The sequence below is a fragment of the Branchiostoma lanceolatum genome, chromosome 3 (assembly GCF_035083965.1).
Source record: "Branchiostoma lanceolatum isolate klBraLanc5 chromosome 3, klBraLanc5.hap2, whole genome shotgun sequence".
NCBI lineage: Eukaryota > Metazoa > Chordata > Leptocardii > Amphioxiformes > Branchiostomatidae > Branchiostoma > Branchiostoma lanceolatum.
The window spans coordinates 11769137-11796558 of NC_089724.1; the positions used below are offsets into that span (position 1 = coordinate 11769137).

The 27422-nt window shown below is 41.7% G+C and overlaps 3 protein-coding genes across 6 annotated transcripts in view; 2 read left to right on the forward strand and 1 right to left on the reverse strand.

Moving 5' to 3' along the window:
• LOC136430281 (MOB kinase activator 2-like) overlaps positions 1-2344 on the forward strand; it is a 28342-nt gene extending 25998 nt beyond the window's left edge. For all 3 annotated transcript variants that reach the window (XM_066420753.1, XM_066420752.1, XM_066420751.1), the window contains exon 5: positions 102-2344. In XM_066420753.1, the coding sequence (XP_066276850.1) occupies positions 102-394 (293 nt within the window). In that variant the 3' untranslated portion in view covers positions 395-2344. The remainder of the gene's footprint in view (positions 1-101) is intronic.
• Positions 2345-2394: 50 nt separating this feature from the next.
• On the reverse strand, positions 2395-8084 carry LOC136430280 (uncharacterized). 2 transcript variants are annotated; one of them, XM_066420749.1, is made up of 8 exons: positions 8056-8074; positions 7590-7658; positions 7162-7332; positions 6551-6814; positions 5423-5542; positions 3438-3565; positions 3089-3188; positions 2395-2622 (listed from the first exon to the last, which is right to left on the reverse strand). In XM_066420749.1, exons 2-8 carry the CDS (start codon positions 7645-7647, stop codon positions 2498-2500), a joined length of 966 nt encoding a protein of 321 aa, XP_066276846.1. In that variant the 5' UTR covers positions 7648-7658; positions 8056-8074; the 3' UTR covers positions 2395-2497. The 2 variants fall into 2 exon arrangements, with proteins under 2 accessions (XP_066276846.1, XP_066276847.1); XM_066420750.1 differs by lacking the exon at positions 5423-5542 and having other exon boundaries at positions 8056-8084.
• A 5781-nt stretch (positions 8085-13865) lies between these two features.
• Positions 13866-23279, forward strand: LOC136430278 (gamma-butyrobetaine dioxygenase-like). The gene is made up of 9 exons (XM_066420745.1): positions 13866-13992; positions 14480-14572; positions 15257-15350; positions 15641-15765; positions 16410-16612; positions 17538-17646; positions 18183-18379; positions 18529-18695; positions 19094-23279. The coding sequence occupies exons 1-9, from the start codon at positions 13876-13878 to the stop codon at positions 19240-19242; spliced, it is 1254 nt and encodes a 417-aa protein (XP_066276842.1). The 5' UTR covers positions 13866-13875; the 3' UTR covers positions 19243-23279.
• The last annotated feature ends 4143 nt before the right edge of the window (positions 23280-27422 follow it).

The following is a 27422-nucleotide window of genomic DNA, read 5'->3' on the forward strand; positions in this document are numbered from 1 at the left end:
TACCAACTGTTCTCTGATGAGAATTTCATGCACACGTGCATATCTCTCCTTCAAACTCATTTCATGACTTGTAAACATGCTGCTTATATGCCGTTTTCCAGGCCACACCTTCCCCAACGGTTTTGAGGCGACAGTGAAGAAGTTCTTCAGGTTGCTGCTGCATGTGATGGCCCACATCTACCACGCCCACTACCGGGAGCTGGTGCACCTGGACGTCCACGCACACATGAACTCTGCCTTCGCACATTTTATCCTCTTCACCCACGAGTTTAGACTGATCGACCCTAAGGAGACGGTCGTATTAGATGATCTAGTAGAAGCCATGCACATTTTCCCCTCAGAAAAGGACGATGTTCAAGACTCAGAAAAGCAAGATGCAAAGGAGTCGTCATGAGGAGTTCTGGAGAAGGGGGAGGGGGGCATAATGTACCAGGCCGACTGCTGCTTCTCCATGTACACTTGTGCCTCCTGTGGTGGTGTGGAAACGCTTCTGGCAGACAGAACCATGTTGGATTAGGAGGGGTGGAAGGGTGGCAGTGGATTTTAAGTAGGGGAAGGGACATGCTACTGCTCTAGTTGCAATATTCATCAGAGCTATGTGTGTATTAGGAATATGACCTGGCAACTAACAAAGTATAAAAGTTCAAGTCTGTAGTGACCAGACTGTAGGCATGCCCATTGCACAGATCTCTGCAGCATTGCTGCTCCACAAAACGACAACAGTCTTGTCACTTAAAAATACTAGCAACGCTCTATCGCATGGTCATGAAGGCTAGTGCCACCTAGGAATGCTGGATGGAGCTGCAGCAAAGCTATTTCCCAGGGCTTCTCTCTATGGCTTGTGACAGGAAAAAGTGTCAATCCAGAGACACATCATAGAACCTTCTGTCAGGTGAACAGAGGAGTAAGATAGACTATTTTTCTTTGCAGTACAAAGTGTATATGTTTGTGACTGAGAGAGTCCACATAAGTAAGGTGAAAAGTTTAACATAGAGCATGAAAAGTTCCGCATCTATGAAATGGTACATCTCAGCAAACTGCACAAGAGTTGGAGGTACATGTATGGACTAAACGGACTGTCGCATGGGTATTGGTCTCTACATAACCATACAAACAACAAACAGTCCCAGGTAAGTTTGGAGAACAGCACCAGACTGGACACTCTGCTGTGTTTTGATGCTACAGTGCAAAACTACCCTTCTTAGTTTCATACAGACAAGCCTTGTGTTGACATGCTTGTTAAGATTTTTGCTGCAAATGACATGATTTGCATCAAATGACATGTGGGTGGAGCTGGTAGGGCTTTGGGCCAGACTTGTCTCAGCAGGGTTGAGTGAGGTCATGACCCCAGGTGTTAGGTTGTGACCCCAGGTGTGGGGTCATGGCCCCAGATGTTATACCATGACCCTAGGTGTTAGGTCATGACCCCAGGTGTTACATGTAGGTCATGACCCTAGATGTGCAGCAGGAAATGATGATGTTGCTGATGGTAAATCTATGTATTAGTTTGTTATCAATATATGAATATATATATGTATGTGTAGAAATGGACAATTTTTGCTATTATTTACCCTATGGGGAAAACTTTCTTTTTATGATGAAAGGTTCACTGTGTAACATTGTTTGGTGTAGAACTAGAAGGTGAACATGTGCTTTCTACAATGCTGACTTTTGCCCCTGTAGAGAAAGTATTTGTCAGTAAAATGACACTGTTACTGTTAGGGTTCCACGAGTTGTACTGTTATGACATTAGTCAATTTAAAGTGGGGTAAGTAAGATGTAATTGAGCTTCTCATTCAGCATCGGATATACGTTTGATTTTTTAAATTTTAACCTAGCAACTCCAAACCTTGTTCAGCCTTGCAGTACATAGTGCACCAAATGTTACACAGGGTACCTTTAATCCTGGTGAAGCCAAAAATACATTAAAGGAACTGGTCTAGGACCATCAAGTGACTCTCACTTCAAAAACGTCATTTTGAGAGAAGTACAGCTTTGGACACATGAGCTGTTATCTGTTCGCCTCTAGAAGTTAAACTGACCTTAAAACCAAAATGTTCAACTTGCTGACAATCTGTGTTGAGACTAATCAGGCCGTGTGGCCAGGAATGCACAGAGAACAGGGAAGTGAAAACCAACCAGCCACTTTGTTCTACATCTGAGGGTTCAAGAGTTACTTCATAGTCCAAGACCTAGTCCTCTATGCTCATTGGTGCTTATATTTTTTATGTATATTTAAGTGGCAGGAGGACATTTTCAGTCCAGTCTACATGTCTGCATTCAACACAATCTTGATGTCCATGTGTGCTACATAACAATAAAACAAGGAAGTCATGGCAGGAAATATGGGAGATTTTTTCTGCTGATTAATTTCTACATGTATTTGACAATTAATATGGTACTGGTAGTTAGTTTTATTGATCCAAGATGCCTTTTTAGCCAAGTTGACTCCAATTTCTATGGGGAAACAGGTTCCCTCCTGTATTGGGCCACATTCTCAGGTAGACAGTGGAATCTCTGCCTCGATGACAGTCGGCCCGGCGTAGCGGTCTCGCTCGTCCTCCACAAACCAGGACGTTTTACTGCCCTTCTTACTGATCATGGCCCAGGAAGTACGGTGGGCTGAAGAAAACAAACATAAACAATAAGTACACAAACAAACTAGAGTCCAGCAATCTCTAACCACCATGAAATGTTACGAGCTTTTGTCAATTTCATGCAATGCATGGGGATGTACACCTTTAACTTACACATGTTGCAAGTATGAAATTCTCATCATTCACCGCTATGGATTTGTGGCATTTTCGTATTGATTATGCAAATTAGGCCCTTAATTGTATGTTCATGACTTGCTAGCAGGTTCAACATCAATTAAAAAGAAAAATGGTTGTTACTCTAATAAATGCCCAGCCATCATAGGATATCTTGGATAGTGCCATCTCAAAATGTAGCCCTAGTAGTAGCACATGTACACGAACGACAAACAAGGCCTTGTAATTTAATAGTATCTTGCATTTTACTCTTAAGTGTGCAAGACGAAAACTACTTGCTAGGTGTTACAGACTATGCAGTGATATGTGTTACAGACCGATATCTGGTGAGAAGGAACCCAGGGAGTTGAGTTCTGCCATGGCGTCACCGGCGTACGTACTCCCCTCGTCATGCACGGCGATCAACACAATACGTCCCTGTCAAACACACACATGTCAACATATAGAGTCCCTCAAGGCACTCTTCGGACCCAATTTGTGTTGGAGCGACCAACTTTAAAACTTCATCCATGTTACCTACCAACACAGATGAGCTTCTATGTTAATGCCAATTCCATCTTGGCGTTCACTGTTCGCGGCAAAATGATTAGAAACTGCTATAAATTATGAATTAAGTTGTGAAATTTTCTCCAAAGAATGCCGATAAATTGACAAGGTCTTACGTACAACTGGAACCCCGCGGATGAAGTCTCGCAGCGACACTCCGGCTGCCGGGTCGCCGTGAGTGTCAAACCGCACAGAATCCTCCATCTGCCCCGTCCTTTCGTTGACGATCACCAAGTTATAGCCACGGCCTGGAAAAATAGAAATACAGCAGGTCTACAGCAACAAGTGAATACAATCTCACATAGGCAGGCCTTGCTGACTCCTTGCTGGTTCATTTATGTAAAACAGAGCTGGCACCAATGTTTCGTCATATTGCAAAGATAAAGCGCATAGAAGTACACAGAACAAGAGTTCTACGACCTCATACCTTCGCCAAATGATTTTGACCTTTATGACTGACGTATTAGGAGTGTTTTTCATCAATCAAAAATCATACCAGTTGATCCTCCTCACCCAAATAACATAAGTTGTCCAAACCTCCTTGTTATGATTATGAGCTTAACAAAGAAGGTTATGCTAACATTTTTCATCAATAATGCAAATAAGCTCCTTATTAGCATAATTTGATTCAATGGTGTTCACATTCACACAACTTCTAAATGCCACAAGTATGAAATTGCCGTTATTTACTAGTATGGAATGATAGTAGTTTCTCATTAATTATGCAAATTAGGCCTACATTTGCATAATTTCTATCTTTTGACATTCCTCTCTTCCTCAGTTACAAATGTCACATATTTGAATAGTCATATCATGGAACACAGCAGGTTTTTAAAATTGCCTCATTAATTATAATCTGATTTGCATAATTATCATCCAATCATACAAAGCATCACGTAAGCTATCTACATACCAAAAATCATGACCATCCATCAAGCCCATCTCGAGTTATAGTATTTTCTCATTAATTATGTAAATGAGGTTCTCATTTGCATAGCTGATATCTATTAATATTTCTCTCTTCCTCAGTTACATATGTCACATGTTTGCGAGTCCTATCATGGAAATTGATGGATGTATAAACTTTCCTCATTAATTAAGCAAATTAGTTGCTGATTTGCATAGTAAGTATCCAATCATGTACATCATCGCTCAAGCTATGTACTTGCAAAAAATCATGACCTTCCATCAAGCCCTTCTTGAGTTATTCCCTTTCAAAGTCTGAAGCAAAACCTGCCCCTGCAGTTCCAAAAAAGTTGCTAGGGGGCCCAAACCTATACCACTTACTCTCTGCCCAACGAGCTATCTACCACTCAAAAATCAGTTCCATAGCATGTCCACAACACGAGATATCATAACAGGAAGTTCCGCTGCAGTACCGTAACAAGCCGCTAGGGGGCCCAAAATCTAATCATTTTCAGGTTTCATCGAGACCTGCCAACATACCAAATACCAAGACAATCCTTCCAAGAATTCTCGACTTATCGTGTTCACTAACAGACACACAGACATGCTCGGTATTCCCATGCTGTGGCACTGCATTAATGACTGTTCTTACTCATATAAGGCCGTGTATATCCAACTTTTGTCTCCCTCAACCACATTCCACACCAATGAATACAGCTGGCTGACAGCCAATTTGTCCCTGGCAGTAACTGACGTTTCCTGCCTGCCTCATGACCCCTTATGACCCCTCATGACCAACTTAGCACCCCTCTACCCGTATCAATATCCCTTGAAACAACACAGTCCACACGTCGCAACCAGAACGCATAGTATGAGCATACAATTTAACACATTTTTACACTTTTCTCGTTAATTATGCAAAGTACTTCGCCCAAAATCTAATCATCTTGAGATTTCCCACATACACACGGACACACCAAATACGACAACAAACCATCCAGGCGTTCTCGACTTATCCTGTTCACTAACAGACACACAGACATGCATCAAAAAATAACCTTCTCGACGAAATTTCGTCGCGAAGGTAATAAGTTACGGTGACGTGACGTCATGATGTAGAAAATCAGCCATTCTTGTTCTTAAGACATCTTAACATTTCCTGGGGTATTCCATTGTATTATTTTATTGGAAACAAATACCGTTCATGGCATGTTGCACTCCATCCACCCAGACCTCACCCCTTCCGCCCAGGTATCCAGGGTCATCAAAGCCAGCAGAGACAACTTTGACACTGATGGTGGTCCGAGGAACGACCGGCACTGAGAACATTCAAAACATCGTCGTGTAGTGGCTCATCTCAAAACTGTCAGATGGTCCTATAGTACTGCGTATTTGTTTGTCAAGCCGGGGGCACTTAAGCAAAACAATACAGTGGGGCGACCCCAGACACCCTTACTGATTTTCGGGATATATGAAGAAAAAAACATGCAAAAGAGAATAATCACTGATATGGCAACATTATGGAAGAAGATAGCCGGACAGATAACAGAAATGTGGACTGCAACATCATCATATGGCTCTTTAGTTTCTGGTGAAGCCCAGCAGCCACACATTAAAACCAAACAAGATTGGCAATGATAAAAATACATTGCCATGCCGACGGTTGTTGGTGTTTCGATTTTTACAGCAACTGTTCCCTGTTCAGGGCACTGATAGGTGGTGCTGTTCATACGGGATTGCTAACGAAAAGGGCTGATGATTAACTGTTCTGTTGGACAATTAAATACACACACACACACACACACACTCACACACAATGCCAGGAATTCGAGTCCCATAGGAGTCCCACAGGAATTCGAGAACTCCAGTCCCAATGGAAATGCCAGGAATTCCTGAAGTCCCAATGAAATGCCAGAATGTTCCTCGGAGTCTTAATTCACAGATATTTTTCTTTGTAAAAATGTGTCTCCAGTATCCTGACAATTCTCGAAAATATCAGCAGGATAGTGGCAGAATAATCATCTGGTACTAGTGTTAAATGCTATGTAGTCTTGTCTATTGTGTGAATCTTTCAGTTTTTATCAAGTTTTTAACTGCCTTGATAAATTTCCTTGCGGCAATGAAATTTTTCATTGAATATGATTTCTGTTTTGGCATTGTTCCAGATTCTGTCCTTTGGTTTCATCTATTTTACGTGTGGTATATGGTTGGACATGTTCGTGATGTCATGAATGGGGTTAAACTTAATGCCCTTTAACTATTCTGGTTGTATAGGTAATTGAAGCAGCGTGTGCACAATCTTTAGCAATACGCGCCCGATCCGTTACCTGTAATATTCTTCAGCTGATCTTGTAGGTCCGCCGCTACTATCTGTAGTGACGTCAGCTCTGTCCGGAGTGCGACGTTCTCAACGGTCAGATTGTCGGTCTCGCCCTGAAGTGACGTCAGCTGTGTCCGGAGAGCGGTGTTCTCGGTGGACAGACTGTTGACCTGTCCCTGCACGTCCGATGAGTCCGCCTCCAGAGTCTGCACCCGGCCCGCCAGCCTCGTCACGTCTTCCGCGTACGACGTCGCCTCGCACACGCCCTGACCTGGACCAATTTAAACGGGCCGGAGGATAAAGCATACAAGAAAGACTGAAGGGGCAACAACAACATAGAATGTTGATAGTTTATTAGGTATCCAGTTTAGTGGTTATGTACGGGTTGCCATTACCATAATTCCTAGATGACATGTCCCTCTTCGGTTTGTTGTAGCCTAATTCACGTCTGTGTGGATAGATTATGTTTATTACCAAATCAGGCAGATTGGTACCAGTAGTTCCATATTCTTTTTGTCATGTGCGACATGGAAAAAAAAAGAAAACGTGAGAGGGTGTTTGAGGAAGCTAAGTGTTTGCAAGAAACGCAGTGCACGCCTGCGACGCGTTGTCGCCTACCGGAGCAGCAATGCGCGATGTCCGCCAGTCTGCAGGAGTGGACATCGTCGTTCCAGAAGTAGCCGTCCGGACAGCGGATCTGGTAGTCCCGCCCGCCGTGACACAGGTGGTACACCGTGCAGTCCTCCAGGTCAGCGAACACACCGTCAGAATGACCATCGCACTGCAGAGCTGGGAGGGGAAGTGTAAAGTATATGGCATTTGAATTTGCTGCGTAGTGTAGCAGTAGCTGTGTAGATATGAGTTGACTCGTGCAAACAAAATACATGTACAAGATGTTTCCGAAATTCATTATGTACCAACTTTGGTGTTAAAAACTTTCTTTTCTCCTAGAACTGACAATTTTTCACAGAACGGAGGTTATGTCCTTTGGAAATGAACGGATGTTGTCTTTAGTGGAGAAAAGTCGAGAAAAAACATGACGTTACCTGTCCCTTGGCCGCTCGCCGTGGCAGCCAGGATAAGAAGACAAATGAACCTCAACATCTTCTTCTGTCCTGGGGGTTATACGTGAAAAGTTCGTCAGATACTTGTCATGATAACGAATTCACTTTTATCAAGACAACTGGTTCTCTACGTATCAAAACTCTTCTTGTGGTCTTTCACATCATAAGAGATAATGCATCTTATCATGAAAACGTCTTCTTCAGTAATTACATCAGTTTGACGCAACTTTTTTCCAATTAATACTATATCTTGTGGCGGAGATCTGCATCATGCTCACCACCAACCCTTGCATTTCTACAAACTTATCTTTTACATTTCTGTACGCCGCCTTACTAGCTCTTGTCGATATTTGTACATTGACGGTTCACTGTTAACCGTATACTTCAACAAAACTTTAAGAACTTTTCTTTGAATAAAGATACCACAGAAGTTGTCCACGCTACTTACAAGTCGCTGCTGGTCACATCAAGGCGTGTAGAGCTGTTCCAATGATTACGTGGCGATGGCGCAGCGCAGCTTTCGTGGCACATTTCGAAGTACTTCTTTCCAGGAACAAACACAGGTTGTATATATTGCCAGGGCGAAATTACATTTGATTGCCGGGACTAAACAATGGCTGGAATATCTATGACTTATTTCTGACAAGCAGCTTCAAAGGTATGTCCTTTTTTTTACTTTCAGCACGTACAGTTTCCATTCTACTGGCGTCGGTACTATCCACCATGCTGTCATACGGTCACAAGGAGATGGGGATAGGTATTATCCCCTTCCTCCGGACACGGTTTATCCTGAATGCTGCAGCAACCATGTTTGTCTACAGGTATAAAAGCCGTGTTTAGACGGGAACAATATCGACCTACTGATGTGAATATTGCCAGGTGATCGGCAGTTTAAATATGTACTATCTTTAGCGAGGCTCTCGAGCTCGTATATCCCCGTTGACCTCGCAACATGGAAACAAAGATAAAAGCCCCCAAAATCAATAATGTTATTTAGAATATCCCTGTGTATATTCTTCTGTCATATCTTTTTTCATAGTTGATATAAGCTTGCTGCCAGGCTACTGGATATAGTGAGACTAATAACGAGCAGTTTTTAAATCCCGGGACAACTCGAAATAAACGCTGCTATGTGCGTCTTAAGCTTTCGGAAGTTTTCATGATCTTTTTATGTCACTCCAAGTGACACTATTGACATATTAGGATACTTGGCATTAGAATATCCGTATGGTATCCGTACGTAAACTAATAACTTTAGGATCTGATCATAGTTTAGGAAAACGGACGGGAATCATAATCATGAGTCATGATCATTTATCTTTTCTGTCTATACACCATACCTTTGCATAACTTAAACTGTTTTTATAATGTCCTCTCTTTGCGCGCCGATTGTGTAATACCGTACTGTGCTGTATAAATGCTGACCTACCGCGCGCTGCACGCTCCTCCACATCGTCCTGATACACCTTTCTCGCGGCGGCGGATATGAGAGAATGAAGAGGCAACCCAAACCATGTAATAATAAATGCTGAACCAATGAATAAACTTTGAAATGAAGAGGCAAACAAACAAAAACTGTTTCTAGATTTACTTTTCCTCCCAAACCACACTAAGTTTTAAAATATGATATCCAATTATCAATATCATAACTAGTGTAATGCACAGAAAAGATGCAGCAATTTAGAGCCCCGCTAAAGAGCCAACGTGGATCGATAGGGGTCCTGATTTAATGAGGGTGGAGCCCCGTTGACCGATCCCATTGTCTCGCGGCCCGCCCTCTTGTTCTTGTTTATACATGTGTATAATCTATAACTATAGGCCTTTGTACAGTCTCCAAGCAGACCTACGGGTTGCAAAGACCGTATCCAACTGACAGAAGGAGTTTTTATAGCAACAACTATAAACTCCTTCTGCCAGTTGGATACGGTATTTGCAACCCGTAGGTCTGCTTTAATAGAGACTAGTCGTCACCCGTCACACTCACAGTGTAGTCATGTTCGGAAGAGATACCAGGCTGAGTATAGCCATATAGGAGCTCAGTGGACCGTAATGGCGTGCGGAGGGCCTGAACAGCAAAAAAATATAACGAAAATGACAGCTGTTAATTCCAGAAAGTTTATTCTGTTGCGCTTGACGTGACATAATTTTAAACCTCTGGCTTCTTCGCGGCGCTGGGTGCGAGCAACAGTAGGTGCGAGCGTCAACCGTACCGCTAGATGTCACCGTTACAATAATATTTTACAGCAGGAGCAAACCAATCAGGAGTAGGGGTAGAAATACTCTCTTCCGATGCAGGTTTTTGTTTTGCTTTAGAAAGGAGTTTGAAAGATAATAGTATTTATGAAATATCTATACTTTTGGTACCCTATTATTGTACGAGAGACAACGTTTACTGTATCTAAAATACATTTTATTATCTGGAAGGGACCCTTTCTTATTAGTGGTCGAGCCCTCATAAGATGACCTCACATTTGGAGCTGACCTAAAACGTCACGTTCTGACCTGCTGAGCAAAAGGTTTTGTTGCCGTCTTTAAGTTTATGTCTTAACGAAAAGGTAAGATGGGAACACAAATTTAAGGTATGTCTCATGGTCTAGTCGTCCTCATGTGTTGTCCATTTAGGGCAGCAAGTATTCTCGTTTCTGTTGCACGATCACTATCCATTTGTGCTGACCATATAAATATCTGTAGAGTAGAGTAGAGTAGAGTAGAGTAGAATTTTCGGTCAGGTAGGACTGTTCCAGTTTAGACCGCTCTTCATTGTTGAATTCCTTTTCACTCAACTGTCATGGTGGGTTTGTGTGGATGTTCCAAAGCTCTATGGTTGTACTTAACCGGGTGAACTTCCATGTACCTGTCGAATCTGGCTTTGAAGGCATTAACTGAGGGAGCGTTGATTACTTCTTCTGGGAGACCATTCCACCAGGGGACCACCCTGTGTTTGAAGAACAGCAACCTCCTGTTTGTTTTTGTAAAGGTTCTTGTTAGCCGTAAGCTATGGCCTCTTGTTCTGGCCTCAGATTGTAACTCAGGCATGCATGGGGCGGTGTCAAACAGCCCATGTGCATATTTAAAGGTGTTAATTAAGTCCCCCCGTAGCCTTCTGTAGAGCAGAGTTGGTAGTTTCAATGTTCGCAGTCTTTCCTCGTAGGTTAAATCTCGCAGGCCTGGTACCCTCTTAGTGGCTCTCCTCTGTACATTTTCCACCATGTCCACCATTTTCCACGTACCAGGTGACCATATTGGTGCGCCAAGTCTTCGGTCTGTATAACACTTTGATATTTAATTACTGACCAGTCTGACTGGTCCGGACCTTTACCACAAGGCTAAAACTAATAAAAGGTCCGGGCTAGGTAGACTGGTCTAGTAGCCGTGGCGACTAACGAAGGGTGTTTTTGCTTGATATTAGAAAAACTAAGCCACCAAGAGTTAAATACCAAGAGAGACATTGGCCTCGCTGAACCAAGCGTGACACAGCACCAAGAGACCACGTCTAGCGATATAATAGACGTTAAACAAGGACAACAACAACAACAACAAACATATATAACGGGGGATGCCCTAACATCGCACGTTTTTTACGCGCTCGAACTCACAGCGCTCCATCGCTGGTTGCCAGAGAGTGGTCAAATTTTGGTGAATGAATTTTGAACACATTCATCTAAAGAACATACTTGGATAGGAAATGTATTCAGACTGTTCCTGAGCCCTTCACGCTCCGAGTTACAAGCGGAAAACGCTGTGAGACGTTTTCGCGAATGTACGTTCTGATTTAGTGCTACGCTTGATAGTGTGTCTAACTTGGCACGCTTTTATAATATTGCTCTCTTCGGAAGTTGGTGATGGAGTTAAGAAAATGTAAATGAGGCTTGCAGTCTACTATATTCTAGCTTTCTTTTGACCGGAAAATTTTGACTGTGTGCACTTCTCACATCATGTGAGAAGGGCTATATCTAGCGCATCCCAGCTCATGTTTTCACGGGAAATAGGCTACTACGCACTGTGTGCATGGCCCGACGTACGTCTTGCATGCGGCCCGACTGACAAAATAATTATGAAAAAACAACACCGCTTACATCAACAATACTCCGTCTACTTATTGCCTAATGTCTTTGCCATCTCCGTATTCAGTTTCCTTTTCATAGACGGTACCAATCACATGTTAGAGGGTAACAAATCTCTGAACCTCGCTGTGCGTTAAATCGCCCTGCCACCATCACGGCAAGGAAAAAAGGCGGGAAAACAATGTCGCCAGACGACACCGATGTTTACGTTGTTTTTCTTTGGTCGGTTTTCTACTCAACTAAAGACCCAAATTTTTAGTGTTTTATGAAGTTATATTTGTTACGTGAATGATAGTTTTGTATCAGCTTGGCACAGCAGGTCGTATATTTAGGCGCTGGGACGTCTAGCTACGCAGTGACCCTCTACTCAGATTACTCAGCACTACCAGCATAATTGTCAAAATACTATTTTTCGACAAAACAAGAAATTAATATGTACAAATATGTTTTTAATGCAAATGACAGCTATGTGCATGAACTTCATTTATTTACCTTCCTTATCAGCATAGTCAGTGGTCACAAACACAGTGTACTTATGCAAAATAAGGTCAGTAAAAAATCTGTGCGCTGTTAGGGCGCGTGCGATGTTAGGGCGTCCCCTGTTATGTACTATGCTTGATATTACATATAATGATATAATAATATCAAGCAAAAACAACCCTTCGTTAGTCGCCACGGCTACTGGTCTAGGTATTAAAGTGGGGCTTGAACCAGACTCATCTGTTACATATCGACTAAATGATCTAAATCTGACTAAATCTCTTGATACATGATTTTCTTGGACTGATCAAGTGATTATCAGATTTTCCATCTCCCCCGCCCTGGATGGTCAGTGTATTTAACCTCCTTGGTGTAACTCAGTAACTGTATCCCTAGAAGAAATACAGTTGTAACTAATGTAAGGTGTATTCAAATGTGTCCGGATCAGCACACACACCTCCTCATACACTCTTCACAAAACACATAAATGTTGACGTTAAAACGTAGGCAGTAGTGACTCCGTTTTTCTTTTCTATGACTCAGTGTAGTACTAATTGTCTCCTTGACTTCACTAACGTTACAACTTCAACAGTACACTTGTTTTGACAGGAGGTCCTTGGTTTGAAAACTGGTTTTCTGTTGCCGCAGTTAATCTTCCCAAGTTGTCTAATGGCATGTCTTTTTTTAAGACTTTGCAGCTTATGTGGTACTTGTGTGTGAAAATGTTTGGCTGCACACATATTAAAGTAAACTGTTAGTAAAACTGTTAGTGTTACTCTAGTAGCATAGGTGAGGGAATCAATGTAGGTCATAAAAACAGAAGCGACCTTTGATCCCTGATCATTCTAGTGTATCTAGATCAGTGCTAGTAGGTTATATGGCCCTTGGTAGGTGCAAGGTACACTAGAGAGACTGAGGTAAGACTGCAAATTTGCTCACAAATGGCATCACTGGCGCAGAACTACTAAACTAGTTTTTATTCAACTCCTACATATCCTGGGTACTGAATTATCTTATGAGACATTGTGCTCTCTCAGCACTTGCACCTGTTTTTTCTACAGTCAAACCTGGTCGGGCAACGAAACTATTGTGGGCTGATTCTCACAGCCTGATCTTTCATCTGGAGGTATAGGAATGCATACATTTGAACTACTAGTATACATATATCACAGAAGTACAAATGTACTTGTGGAAATATGTTTTGTGATATGTAATTTAGTCTGTAAATTTGTTTACTTTTGCTGTATTTCGCTGTAGGAGGAAAAAGGAGGCAGGTTCTCGCGGCGTTTGAAATTTGTTGTTGAGATAATTCTGTAGTACAGTACTAACAGTAGTCATACAAGGAAGATATATTTGCAGTATCATGACTACGTCGTAGATGAGGTCACGAGGAAAATGTATGAAAAATCCGCGAAGGTCTCAAGAGTTAACAGTATTCAATTTCTCCCAGCATTGTGGCATTGCAAGATGAATGTAGGGAATGAAATAAAGTTGAAGGATGGTACATAATATATATAAGTGGTTTATTTGTACATTTGATTAATTCCACATATATTTCTATCTATTTCTCTAAAAGCATAACAGTTCAGAACTAAGGAGGACATATAGCAACAGCAAACATGGCTCTGCTGACGAGAGGAGTAGCCAGAATCATCGCTTCTGGACAGGCAACTAAACTTGTGTCCATCACAAGCATGAAGTCCCTCAGCCTCACTGTGTCCAGGATGGCATCTTCTGCAGTGGGATGTTCTGGAGGGAAGGCTGAGATGTGCCAACCGTCACACAGGTGGTTCTCTACCCCAGCTGCTGAAAGTGTCAGGACTGCCCCTGTTATTGAAAAGGTAATGTGGATCTGTGGATATATCATATACAAAGGCATAATTTCTAGCCCCCACTAGTAACCAGCATACCAAGGAACTTAAGGGGGTTGGTTTCAATTATTTCCCTCCCAAACTATGTAGCGGTAGTAATTAGACAGGCAGCTGGAAATATAGGCTGACAGAAGTTGTATGGTGCCAGTAAGATATCTAAGCCGGCCCGTAGAGAATAGTTACCAGGCTACATCATTTACTCTAGATCAAATTAATGTATGACAATGAGTTGAATATTTTTTTGTACAAAGAGATTATAGCAATCACTGATATGCTAGTATGTAAAAAAAACTATATCTTTGAGAGCCCTAGTTACCAATATTCACGGCAGTTTTGATTTATGCAACTATTACACCGAAACTATCAGCTCCATCCTACAAAACAATTGAAAATTTGGACGAAAATGTATGATATGATTTTTTACTGAATCTATTGCCTTTTTTGTTGACTTGAAAAGGCAAGGCTTGATTCGGGTGGGGTAGTAGAAGTGGAATGGTCCAGTGGAGGGGTGAGCAGCTTCCCCTACGTGTGGCTGCGAGACAACTGTCAGGTCAGTGGAGTACTCCTGTGATATATCTTCAACAGTTAAGGTTTTGTCTTACTATGTGCAGGAAGATATATATGCAGTTTTCCATGCCGTATCACTAATGATTAGTGTTCCCGGTACCCAGTACCGATACAGTACCGGGTACAATCAATTAGGTACAGGTCCAAAATACCTGACCCTGCTGTATCGGTACTGGACCTGACTCAGGGGATGGCCACTTTGACAGATAAAATTACTATGAAATTACCGTGGCAGCGCTCTAAAGCCACTGTAAAGCACAGAAAACACATTTGCATGGCTGGAGTCAAATTTTCATCTGTGTTTTCATAAAAAATAATACCTAGCACAATCAAATATTATGTTTTTACCAGTTCAAACATGCTTTTGTCCTTATTGAAAATCTAGAATTTTCCAAAAAAGTAGTTTAGGTACAGGTTCAGGTCCCTACCTGTACCTTAACCCGTGTACCTGTACCTGTACCTAAAATTTGTTTAGGTACACAGCTCTACTAATGATATTGCTCAGAACATGATTCAGTAAACGATTCCAGCAACAGCACCGTCAAATTTCGGGGTTCAAACATACAGTCTCTGGGCCCATGGAATTTCACCCATATGCCATGTAGCATGGTGACTTTGTTCACTATGCCACCAAAATACATTACATGTACCTCCCATGCCCTGCCAGTGCCCAGACTGTCACAGTGCTACGACTGGTTTCCGCTGTGTGATGATCAAGGATATCGACCCATCTATTGCGCCAGTCATGGCAGAAGTTGTGGGTGAGTCTGAACCTAACTGCAGTCTATGGTCTTCCCTAGCCTCCAGTTGTGGAGAAGTTTTCAATCAAAGCTGAAGAAATTTGGTATCTGTTCTTCATTATGTGAAGTTCTGAGAAGAAACCAAAAAGTTAAGAGTGTAGGTCTAGAGAGACAATGTTAAATATTCTTCATGTTTTATAGTACTCTCTCTCTTTTTTACTCATGCACAACGTTTAGCGTTTGTTACCATATAAAATTCTATGGAGGCATGTGCAGAGAATGATACAGTGCACGTTGTGTTTTCAATGAAGATGGCAAAAGCATCCAGCTTGAGTGGCCAGACGGACACAGGAGTGAGTTTGACTGGCAGTGGCTCCAGGACAGGAGCTTCACCCGGGAGGCACGGGAGCAGAGAAGGGAGGCCAAACGCAGAAAGGTAGACATGAGCTTAGACATGTACATATGTAGCAAGAGTGTATACTGTGTCCAACACTTTGAATCTTCGTATCAAGGTCCATCCATGACGGTTATCAACATAGTAAAAGTTTTACACATTGTGAAAGGTCAGAGGACTGACCAAAGGCTTGTTGGTGAGTGCCTTGTATTGTGTTCGGAAAGAATATATAAAACTTTAATATGTAAAACTTTTACTATAACTCTATAAGTTAGGCCTGGCAAACCTCCGTCTCGTATTAGCCACACGGTAATTTACATCATTCACCCGGGCGGGAGATCTGGCGCATCACCGTCTTGTACGACTGCCAACGAAAGGGTATGTCACCCCGTAAATGGGCGGTATAATCCTACGCAAGGGGCCAGTTCTGGCCTGTGCACGTACTACTACTACTACTATAAGTCAGGAAATTGAAGTATCCCTCTTGTAGCATACCCAATTGATCAGATGATCCAGCTTGATTAATTTTAATGTCATTGCTTCCAGAAATACTTTTGAGCTGTTTTAAAGAACATAAAAGGTGAAAAAGTTTTTGATGGTATGAGATCAAGGTGATAATGCTAAGTTGAGGAAATAATAACTCTCTCAATTTTAAGATAAGATTAACACCATGGTTCCCTTTCCAGCTGCATCTGTGGGGTTCAGAGCAGCTGCAGAAGCTTCAGCCTGTGGACTTTGAGGCACTGATGACGGATGAGATGGCCTTGTATGAGTTCTTCAACACCATCGACACCACGGGTCTGGCCCTCACTTCAAACGTTCCCTGTGAGGTCGGACAGCAACAGAGGCTGGCAGAAAGGATTGCCTATCTGCGACCAACTCACTATGGGTATGCTGAAGATCTTTTCTAAGTGTATAACAAGAGTTCGGAGACCTCATATCTCCATGAAATAATCTGATTATGCAAATGACCTCCACATTTACATAATCTATGCTTGGTCAAGTACACCTTTAACTGACTTACTCAGGTCACAATAGTAAGTGTCCAATCATTTACCACTTAGAAACATTATGGCACTTTTGCACCAATTATGCAAATAAGGATTTTTTTCTTAATTGGTATCTATTAATGTTCTACCTGCCATAAACTACATACATGTACATGTATGTTGCATTTATATATTTTTAGAGTCCTATGGTACACTACAAATATAGATTTTCCTCATTATTCATGCAAATTAGGTGCCGATTTGCATAATTTGTACCTCATTATGTACATGTGTCTAAGCTTCCTGCATACTAAATGTCATGGAAATCCGTTGTTCCTTTGTTCAGTAATTCTCCTTGGAAGATTTTGACAAAAACGCCCCTGCAGTTCCGAATCAAGACCATGGCATATCCAGGTCAAAAGATACAAAAAACAGAAGTTCTGCTGCAGTACCAAGGTTACATATCAGGAGGCCCAAAATTGACCTTGACTTTTTTTTCCCAACACCTACCCACATACCAAATATTATCGTAATCCATCCAGAGGTTCTTGAGTTATGCTGACTACAATAGTCAGGAAACACAGACACACACACAGACACACCCAAAACTATATCTCCTTTTTTCATGGAGGTAATAATACACAAATGTCAGGCTTAGTTGCGCGGACTAGTTTCTAGCACTAACAAGTTGTGATGTGAAAATCTTCAACAATTTGAGAAAGGACAGATGTCAAAATCTGCATTTGAGTCTTAAAATGTTATCATGTTTATTATGATAAACTGCTGCACTGTTCACCCTCACTGGAACAACCCTTTATGTTACAGTCTACACGAAAGTTCAGTCTACTCCAAACCAAACACCAGCAACCTGGCGTTTACTGGGCAGCGTCTCCACTGCCACACAGATATGCCTCAGTACTCGTTTCCAGCAGGGGTAGGTGGTCATTCTTCTGACATCAGCATACCTTTTGTTTCCTTTAACATTTGATATAGAGGGAGAGCTTTGCATCTGTCCTAAAACAGACTTATAAGCATGTTTCCCGATGTTGTGTAATTAGTAGTAACACAATGTTGTGGTAGGTAGTAATGTTAAAGAGGAATGATATCAAAACAAAACACAATCATATAAAGCCCCTTTCACATATAGCATGAAAATTGACCAGCCGACAAGTCTGCTAGCTCTAACTCACATTTTCAGCATTACTATGCCTACCATGGTACGTGGTGTTCTCTTGATAATCACAACATTTTTAGGGGTCGGCAGATGTTTGCAGGTCACCCAGCCTTGTTAGACATGATAGTGTAGATTTTCAGCCGAAAAATGAAGGTGACCCTCTGTCGACTTCAAAATCAGGCGACTTTCTGTCGATCAACAAATATAGCTTAAGGACAGGATGGAATTTTGTACCTAGGGTTCATGTCAAGATTTATCGGACTTGATTGCCCTAAGAACGTCTTTCCCTCTTTCAGATTTTACTGCTTCATTGTGTGAAGGAGGCTGAAGAAGGTGGAGAAAATGAGCTGATCGACGGGTACCGTGCTGCCTATCAGCTGAAGGAAATAGATCCTGAAGCCTTCCGCACTTTGACAACCACCCCGGTGTCATTTGCCATGCATGGCAAAGATTACATTCGCTATGATCTGGAGAAAACGCGCCCCATTATCAGGTATCTTGTGTTTTTTATGTGTAAGGATGGTTATTAGTACAGTATAGTGATTATCTATGAATAGATATGAACAAATGTCTACCTGCCCTTTATGTATCACGTTTCCTTGCTTTGCTGTATGACTGACATTGTCCTGTTGTCTTTCCTAGTTTGAATGCTGAAGGAGAGGTGGAACGTATCTGCTATGCTAACCAGCTGCGCTCTGGTCTCATGGACGTCCCAGTGGAGCGTGTGCAACCATTCTACAGGGCCATGAGGGCATGGGATGACATTCTGTACCACCCAGATAATTGTATCCTCACAAAGCTCAACGCTGGTAAGTGCCGTGTCTCCCGTATTCATTCAGTAATGCACCAAAGGTACAAGTACAAAGATCAGCTGTTTTGAGATTTCAGAAATTCCATCTTACCTTGCTTGTCAAAAGTGTGAAATTGAAACAACAGAAATATTCATCTCATCAACTTATGGTTTTGCTATAATTAATTGATATTTGTTTCCATTGGCCTCCACAACCATTTAAAAGTTTATTGGGACCTAAAGCATAAAACAAGTCTTGAAATATCATTCAACATTTGAGTTATTACTGGACTCTCTGGTACCTTAATGCAACTTTCATTTACAAGCATCCGGCAAACCATGGCATTGGCGTTCTACTTTGTACATGTGAAATACTCTTACAGCATTGTATGTCTATAATGTGTTCTACTTCCCCAGGTGAGATGGTGGTGTTCGACAACTGGCGCCTGATCCACGGTCGGCGGGGCTTCCAGGGGGGCCGCCATGTCCAGACGGCATACATGGACTGGGACGAGGTTCGCTCGTTCCTGGGAGTGGTCAGGAGAGAGCGGAATCTTAAAAATTGATGGCTGCCTGATGCAACTCATTCTAATGTAGGATGGAGGTTTCTTTTACTGTAATCCCCTATCCTCAACTAGTGTGCTGTAAATTTACATCCATCTGTTCTTTTTGGATTGGGATTGCCAAATTTCGCATCATCAATTATCCAAATGACCATTTTAGCATGAGCAGAAGAATTCGCTTCAACTTAGGCTTCTTGATCAAATTGAAGATTGCATATGAAATTGCCTACAACCTTGAACATGCAGGCAATGCCAATTCCTAACTTCAATCTTTTAAAATTGATTAGACAGAAGTAGCACTTCCTAAACATAAGTGATGGCAAAGTGGTTTCAGCACTGAAATATTTATAAGACATTTAATGCCCAGCTTCAATGTAGCAGGGCCCTCTTCTTAAATTCAACTTTACCAACTATTTATCAAAATCAGAACTAGACTATATGACATTGACAACTTAAACTCCACAAAACTAACCCTGCTAGTTCTATGCCTACACAGAACAGCAATCAAATGCTACTAATTATGGCTTGATGATTATGACTTGTCAAGACTGTAGTATCTCTTCTGGCAGGAAAAACATGTAAAAGTACATACGCATATATATGTATGTTATACATACATGTACATGTAAGTAGTAATGGACAATGGAGCTTTTGTCAATGGACATTTGCTTCATACCTAATACAAAGTTAGCACTTCTAAAAAATAGTCACAAAGACTGCAACACTGTACTTAAACAATAAACCCAGAAACAAATGGGATGCCAATAAGGGAAAGGTATCGTCATGTTAGGTCTTATACCACACCTAGCAAATGGTTGCTTCCTTATCTCTGTTATTTTTTGTTAGTGTCTTTTAAACAGTCCAAATTGAAAATATAAGAATGATTATAGCAGAAAAAGAAGCCCATATTGGGTTTTGATGAAATTTAGGCATCACTAGTTGGTGTCCCAACTTGTGATGCATTTGCATTATTTTATGATTCTTGTGTGTGTATCAGCATAGACATTATCATTCGTCTTGTGTGAGAAGTGTGATTTTCACATGGTTTGATTTCAACATGCCAAGATACTAATGAGACTACTGTTGATTATCAGAAAGGAGGTAGGCCCAAGTACGGGAATTGGCGAGGTTCCCGTGCGGGAACTGCACCATACAGGTGGTAAAATTCCCGCACGGGAACCTCTCCACCTAGAAGCGCGGACGCCCGTGCGGGAATGTCACCACTTGGGACCGACATCGCCCGCACGGGTTTTCACTACCAAGTACTAGTACCCACATTGAATACACGGGAATTTCACCACTTACGGCCGACATCGTCCGTACGGGACTTTCACCAGCCGTGGCCTACATTGTCCGTTCGGGAATTTCACCAATCACGGCCGACATCGTCCGTACGGGATTTTCACCAGGCGCGATCGTGGCCTACATTGCCCGTACGGGAATATCACCAGTCGTGACCCACATTGTCCGTACGGGATTTTCACCAATCGACGCCTCGCCATTTTGAATTTCAGGTATATTGCTGTTTTATGGCTTGACATCAGTCTGTTGCTCTCACGAATATCTTGTCAGACCTACGAATATAATGAACGTTAGAATTTGAAACATAGTGATTTCTCATTTAGAGTGAAATAGGGAAGGAAGGGCAAGTCACTTCTCGAGTTTGCATATAACGGAGATATTTCGCCGGCGGAAGTCGTATTAAAAAAAGCAAACGGATATGTTTGGTCGGCCTTGCGAGATTTCACTAGCACTATCGTTGCCAATGAAGTTCGGAAGCCACATTTTCCCCAGGAACTTTCACAGCTAACGTCTTCATCAGAACAACCACGGCTAGCTAAATCTACACTGTTTCATTTTCTTACCCACCCCTGGTCTCCAATCTATTTTCCTTCAGTTTTCCCTCTTTTGTCACGAATAAAAACACATGTTAATTCCTGTAAGGTTGTGACCGCTTTCAGCTGTTGAAAACGATTTTGGCACAAAATTAGCAATTTGCAATCAACTATTGTGTAGAAATAGGATTTTTCTACGGCATTTTAAACGGGCCAAACTTTCATACGGCAATTCTTATTCGATCAAACTTTATTTTAAATATTACCGTTGAATATTCCAGATACAGAACTGTTATTTTAGACAATGCAGATTAAGGCTAGCATCAGTGTGGATAAACAATTATGAGTATGCGAGCCGGAAACGCTAACAACGCTGAGAACAAAGGCCGTTCTTAAAACAACGTGTATTGTTAAGTCAATTGTGTGTCGAATTTTCTGTTGTGTCGTCCATAGGACTCGGTGAATAACAAAGCCTTTGGAAATACAAGTACATGTACTAGAGTTGCAAAATCCCTCTTTTTTCATAGATAGAGTGTCATAAGATATATTTGTGACAGACTGTTAACTGCTTTGAAATGTTCCCTTTTATACACAGGTGCGCAGTTTATAAGTGTACGAGGAAGAATACCGAAAACAGTTAACTGACTTCCTCTTCGGAAGAGATTTTGTCATCAGTCTCGTATTTTTCGAGACAATATTTCGTTTGATCTAACACTACATATGCACCTTACCTTTTATACTAACATGATGTATGTTCAAGTCGAATCATCGACACATTTGATTGAAATTTCATCCATTTCATTTGAATTCTACCACGAGTCTACTACAATTCTGCTTAGCGGTTGTTGGTAAATGTGACAGGGTGCTCTTTTCACCCGATGTTCGTTTAATGCAAATCAGCGTTACTTGTTAAAGTTTGTTAGCCATTTATTTAATCTACTTACACAATTGAAAACATCATAACGATTTTTTAAACTTCCTGATTGTCAATCTGAGATTGCAGCATGTATATCACCGATAGTCGACGGTAAGAAAATAAGTTGTCAAACGGCTGGGTCTACGTAGCTGATTTGAAGCCTAACAAATATATATTGTCAGACTGATAATTTTAAAAAACTTTATCATTGAAAACACATGACATGTCACATGTTTATTTTTGTTTCATAATGAAGCCACCGTTCACTTTATTCTTTAGATTACAAACCTACCGTATGTCCTAGGTGGGTCCGCTGTTTCATGCAGCTCAACCAGTGACTTACCTTTCTTCTTGTAGAGAATTAGAAAGTATTGCAAAAATGACAATGGTTCGTTTGTGAGCGTGCAACTTCGTTGCATTTTGTACATATCCTTCAAAATTATGTACTTGGTTCTTCAAACATCAAAACGCAACTCGATCTAGTATAAACGGCAAATCCCGGATATGAGAACGGATCTCAAGGTAACGTCAAAACGGAAAACAAAATAACGTAGAAAACGGAAGTAACGTCAAAACGGAACACAAACCAGAACGAACAGAACATGGCGAAAACAAATCAACAGCCCTGACGTTAATGATTTAAGACCAAACGGCATTGCTGGGTTTTCTCCGACAATCGATATCGACGTGCCTGTACAAAAGAAAAGAGAAACATTTGTATCAGATGCAAATAGTATTCAGCACATTTTGGCCCTCTGAACTCAAGCATCAAGTTAACATCGATATTGAGTAGTGAAAACCCGTGCGGGCGACGTTGGTCACGACTGGTGAAATTCCCGTACGGACAATGTAGGCAACGACTAGTGATATTCCCGTACGGACGGTGTTGGCCCGACGACTGGTGAAAGTCCCGTACGGACGATGTCGGACGTGATTGGTGAAATTCCCGTGAATGCAATGTGGGTACTCAGTAGTGAAAACCCGTGCGGGCGATGTCGGTCCCAAGTGGTGACATTCCCGCACGGGCGTCCGCGCTTCTAGGTGGAGAGGTTCCCGTGCGGGAATTTTACCACCTGTATGGTGCAGTTCCCGCACGGGAACCTCGCCAATTCCCGTACCTCGGCTTACCTGCAGAAAGTGGAAGTGTGATTTTTGAAGTGTAAGATAATTGGCATTGCAGGATGTTTGAAACAGTTCTGGGATAGCTGTGTTTGTATCATGCACTGCTAATTGCCAATTTATAGGGGGCGCTGTCGCAACACATGCAGAAAATAAAATGTCCAGCAATACCAGTAGTCATTTGTGTTTGTTCAGTATCTACCATTTCTTAGTAAGTAAAGATGATATTTCTATTGAGCTAGATAAGTGGCTTTATTTCTTCATGTGAATTAATTATCCCTTCCTAAGTTACTTCTATGCCAATCATTATTTTGGAAAAGTAGAACAAATAGGACTTAGAAAAGAACTATTGTAACAGAAAAACCAATATGTTTACCTTGCCTCCATTTGAATAGACTGGCTCAAGAGAGATAAGAGACACACTCAAAGCTGGACCTAGCCCCTTGTGGAAGATGCCATGATTATGCAAGCAGGAATTTTGATATTATATGTACGCAAACAGGTTTAGCAGAAATCTGCCACTTGGAATGTTTCAAAGAAGTAAAATTGTCCTCACATTTATGATTACACATGATTTATGTCATAGCTTGCACCAATCCTTACTGTGTAGGAACAGAGTATATGACAAAATAGAATAAACCATTTCAATACAAGTCAAATCTAAACGGGCGGAAAGAAAACAGTATTCAGACACCCAGCAGGGAGGAATGATGATAATAGATAATAGAATAGATTTGAAAAAGATTTGACATGCCAAGATTGCAATGTTATTAGATATTATCTGTGGAAATTTTGGTTTTCAGAATGAAATCTATCATCTTCTGTACAAAAAGGACAAATGTAAATTCTGAAATGCATTCTTGATAGTATAAGGGATCTATGCTTCATACAGGAATTGTCTACTCTTATATGCGTCAGGTTGGATGGCTATATGATGATAACGTGGTTTTATTCGGTGGTTATAGCACATGGCTAGGCGTTATGGCACCATATACACCTCGGGGCGGGTCATTAACCCTTAATTGAATAAATCAATGAGCTCTGTAAGGTTCATCACATACCTACTGTACTTCGTGGATGACATTGATGCAAAGTATATAAGGAACTTATTTGTATTGCAAGACAGTGGAGTTAAATACCAACCACAACCATTTTGGTCAGAAACTCGTCAGATATATTGCATAATTTGTGACTATTCATGCATATCACACCCACCATTCAAACTACAATCAGTGCCTTTATGTATCACTCATGACACTTAGAGAAAAAAAACGGTAATGAAAGGTAGCAGTTCTGCTAATCAGTGTGCTCATTTCCTGCCGAGTGCAACAGGAAATGTTCCTCATTACCTGTGCAGTAAACAAGACCCCCTCCAGCTTACTTAGTACTATCCAAATAAGCATGCAGGTGCAACGCCCCCAAGGAGATAAGTTTAATAAGTAAATAAATAACGCCCCTTTTGACTTACAGGCTTTCGTGCGCCTAAATCTCAAATATCACAGTGCAAATATTTGCCCCTTTCTTAGTCAGTGATGGAATTCTATATAGTAAAAGCACATGTAGCTGCAATGGGATTTGGTCCGTTGTCATGTCCATTGCATCGCCGGTGCTTTTGCTATAATGTTGTTGCACCTCATAACAAAACTGATGGACTTATTACAATCATCATGTATCTTTAGAATAATGAGTACATTTAGCCTCATAAATGCCTTTGGTGTGTTAGAAAACAAATTGACTATTTGGGTCAAATTCTACGATATTTCTATCTAACATCTGCTTGGAGATCAGACTCCCTCCACATGGTTGCAGCTGTATAATGTTGTCATCACGTTACACGGTAATTAAGCCTTTACGGGCTGTGGCATTTGTTTTGAGTATCCTGGAACTGTCTCCTTTCAACAGCACCGGCAAAATATTAACTTTTTATCATCGTCGGCAAAAAGACCGAGAGAATCCAACGATACAAAGGGTACAAGAGGCAAGGCAACAGTGTCATGGGTTACTCTCCAAGTGAAGCAGAGGTTCGGCTACGACTGGTGTTTTCAAGTGTTTTTGTCGGACTTTCTCTTCAGTTGGCCGGCGGACATTAAAGGTGCCCTAAGCAATATTAGGGCACTGAAAGTCACATATTCAAAATCAATCTTTTTCTGATTTCTATCCATAGTAAGTTTAGATAACACTATCCCATCGCATATCAACCATCATGGAGCAAAAATGCAATGTCGTTGTGTGGTGGGAACTCATTGAAAATCTGAGCACTTGGAGGCCAGCCATCATTTCAAATCTTCCGAACATGCACGATTCTGACCGATAAGTCCCGAACGCTTCCGAAGAAATAATCACGTGGTCATGGCTCAATGTACTTGGGCATTGTGACGTCACGTGGCCGGAAGTTTTCCCGAAAATTGTCGACAGAAAACGGTTACGGCTGGATTCTGGGCTGATTTTTGGGGGGACCCAATAAATAAAATACTCCTTTTATGGCTTGCTTCTGTGCTATTTTTAAACGCCCAAAGTATGAAATAATGCTGCAGATGTGCTAATATGGGGAAGTAAATGTCAATTTCAACTTCACCAAACAGAATTGTTTTCCCCAGAATATTTCAAGTTTCACCCCCTGAAACCGCTTAGGGCACCTTTAAGAAAACGGGACAAACTTTAGTAGAAAGTCCAATAAAAGCACATTAAACACGTCAAAACCAACCGGAGCCGAACCTCGGCCTTGAGAGTATCTTGAGTGGGTTCGTGAGGGGAAACCACCGGATGACTCATGGAAACCACCGCAGCACGTGGTTCTGTACTGAATGGCGCCTCGGGCCTGTGACATTGTAAGCGGGCATTGCATCACACACACCGTAAGCAAAGGATTATAAGTATCAAAAGGCTACCAGGTCAAGGTGCTTGAATAGAGTTGTTTTTCACGACACCACCATACAAATTCCAATGATATGGTATAAAAAAACAGCAACGATGAAAGCTCGTGTAAAGGACCCTGAGTCGGTGTGTGTGTGTGTGACTAGTAGGGCGTAGGCCTGTCCTGTTGCGGTTACTGAAGATCTAGAAATATTGGAGGTGTTTTTTGTTCGCGGTTTTCGTGGTGAACTCTCCACCGCGAAATCCAGGAATGGGTCTGTTTTTCTCCCTGGTTGGTTGGTTGGTTGGTTGGTTGGTTGGTTGGTTAGTTGGTTGGTTGGTTATACCTCCAAGTACTAGGTAACCCGTGCAAACAACTCGGTCCACTGAAATTAGTTCTCACTCAGAGAAAGACGCTACCTTTGATAGAGTAGCGGAGGTACGCGGTCTCGGAGCTCTATCTAAAATGCTGACAAAGTTTTTAAAACCTAATGTCAGTGACAGGCTACCGGGAATCGTGACTAAGCTAGTCGTGACAAACATGATCCACTCAACATCTAAAAATAAGCCAACATCCTGTGATGCTTAGACATCGAGGGAGCTTTGTCACATAACACAAACCGGGGATTCTGGCGGTCAGATTGAGGGAGATACAGAGAGAGAGAAAGAGAGAGAGAAAGAGAGAGAGAAAGAGAGAGAGAGAGAGAGAGAGAGAGCGAGAGAGAGAAAAGGAGAGACAGAGAGAGAGAGAGAGAAGGAGAGAGAGAGTCGGGTTCGTAGTGCCTTCGGTTCAACAGGTATCCTTTGGGGAAGGAGGTGATTTATATTTCTACTGATATAGAACATTCCATATTGACACCTATGTACAAAATATTTACTAGCTGGAATGTCGAACAATGTAAATAATTTGCTGACTGAGTGCAATTGTTAAATTTTATTGATACCCACAGGGAGACAAATGCATTTCCCTGCGCATGTAAGTTTGTGGTTTTGAATAAATAAATGGATAAAGAATGTAAAGTTAATTGAAACATGTAAGAGAAGGCAAATACATGACACATGATGATGTTTTCGCTGTGCCCGGCACGGCTCCAAGAGCCACCGTCAAAGCCACACAGTCCACGCCCCCGCACTGAGGTAAACACTTTCCTCTTGGCGGTTTCTTACCCTGTTTCTATAGCCCTTAAGTTTGTTTCCGCCTGTTCGATACCTCAGCAACGACGCGTGTACAAACGGCACCTGTCGCCAGTGTCCAACTCCAAGCAGATGTTGGGAGGCAAAATCTTTACGCTTTTCGCAGCTGCCCGTTTCAGTGTCACCGTGAAGTACTGTTAGAGAGGCAGTTTGTAACAGTAACGGCAGCTTGGAAATGTAACGATTTTGTCTCCCAACATCTGCTTGGAGATTACATGTCCGATGCTAAGTTGAGAATGGAAAACGCCTACCATAATACGAAAGAA

Bases quoted from the DNA above. Each gene is read 5' to 3' on its own strand.
- LOC136430278 (XM_066420745.1), top strand. From the start codon at position 13,876: ATGGCATCTTCTGCAGTGGGATGTTCTGGAGGGAAGGCTGAGATGTGC. The intron at 17,647-18,182 runs GTAGGTGGTCAT...TCCCTCTTTCAG, and splicing joins AGTACTCGTTTCCAGCAGGG to ATTTTACTGCTTCATTGTGT. The intron at 18,380-18,528 runs GTATCTTGTGTT...TGTCTTTCCTAG, and splicing joins AAAACGCGCCCCATTATCAG to TTTGAATGCTGAAGGAGAGG.
- LOC136430280 (XM_066420749.1), bottom strand. From the start codon at position 7,647: ATGTTGAGGTTCATTTGTCTTCTTATCCTGGCTGCCACGGCGAGCGGC. The intron at 3,566-5,422 runs GTATTTGTTTCC...CTATTTTTCCAG, and splicing joins AGTGCAACATGCCATGAACG to GCCGTGGCTATAACTTGGTG. The intron at 3,189-3,437 runs GTACGTAAGACC...TGTGTTTGACAG, and splicing joins TCATCCGCGGGGTTCCAGTT to GGACGTATTGTGTTGATCGC.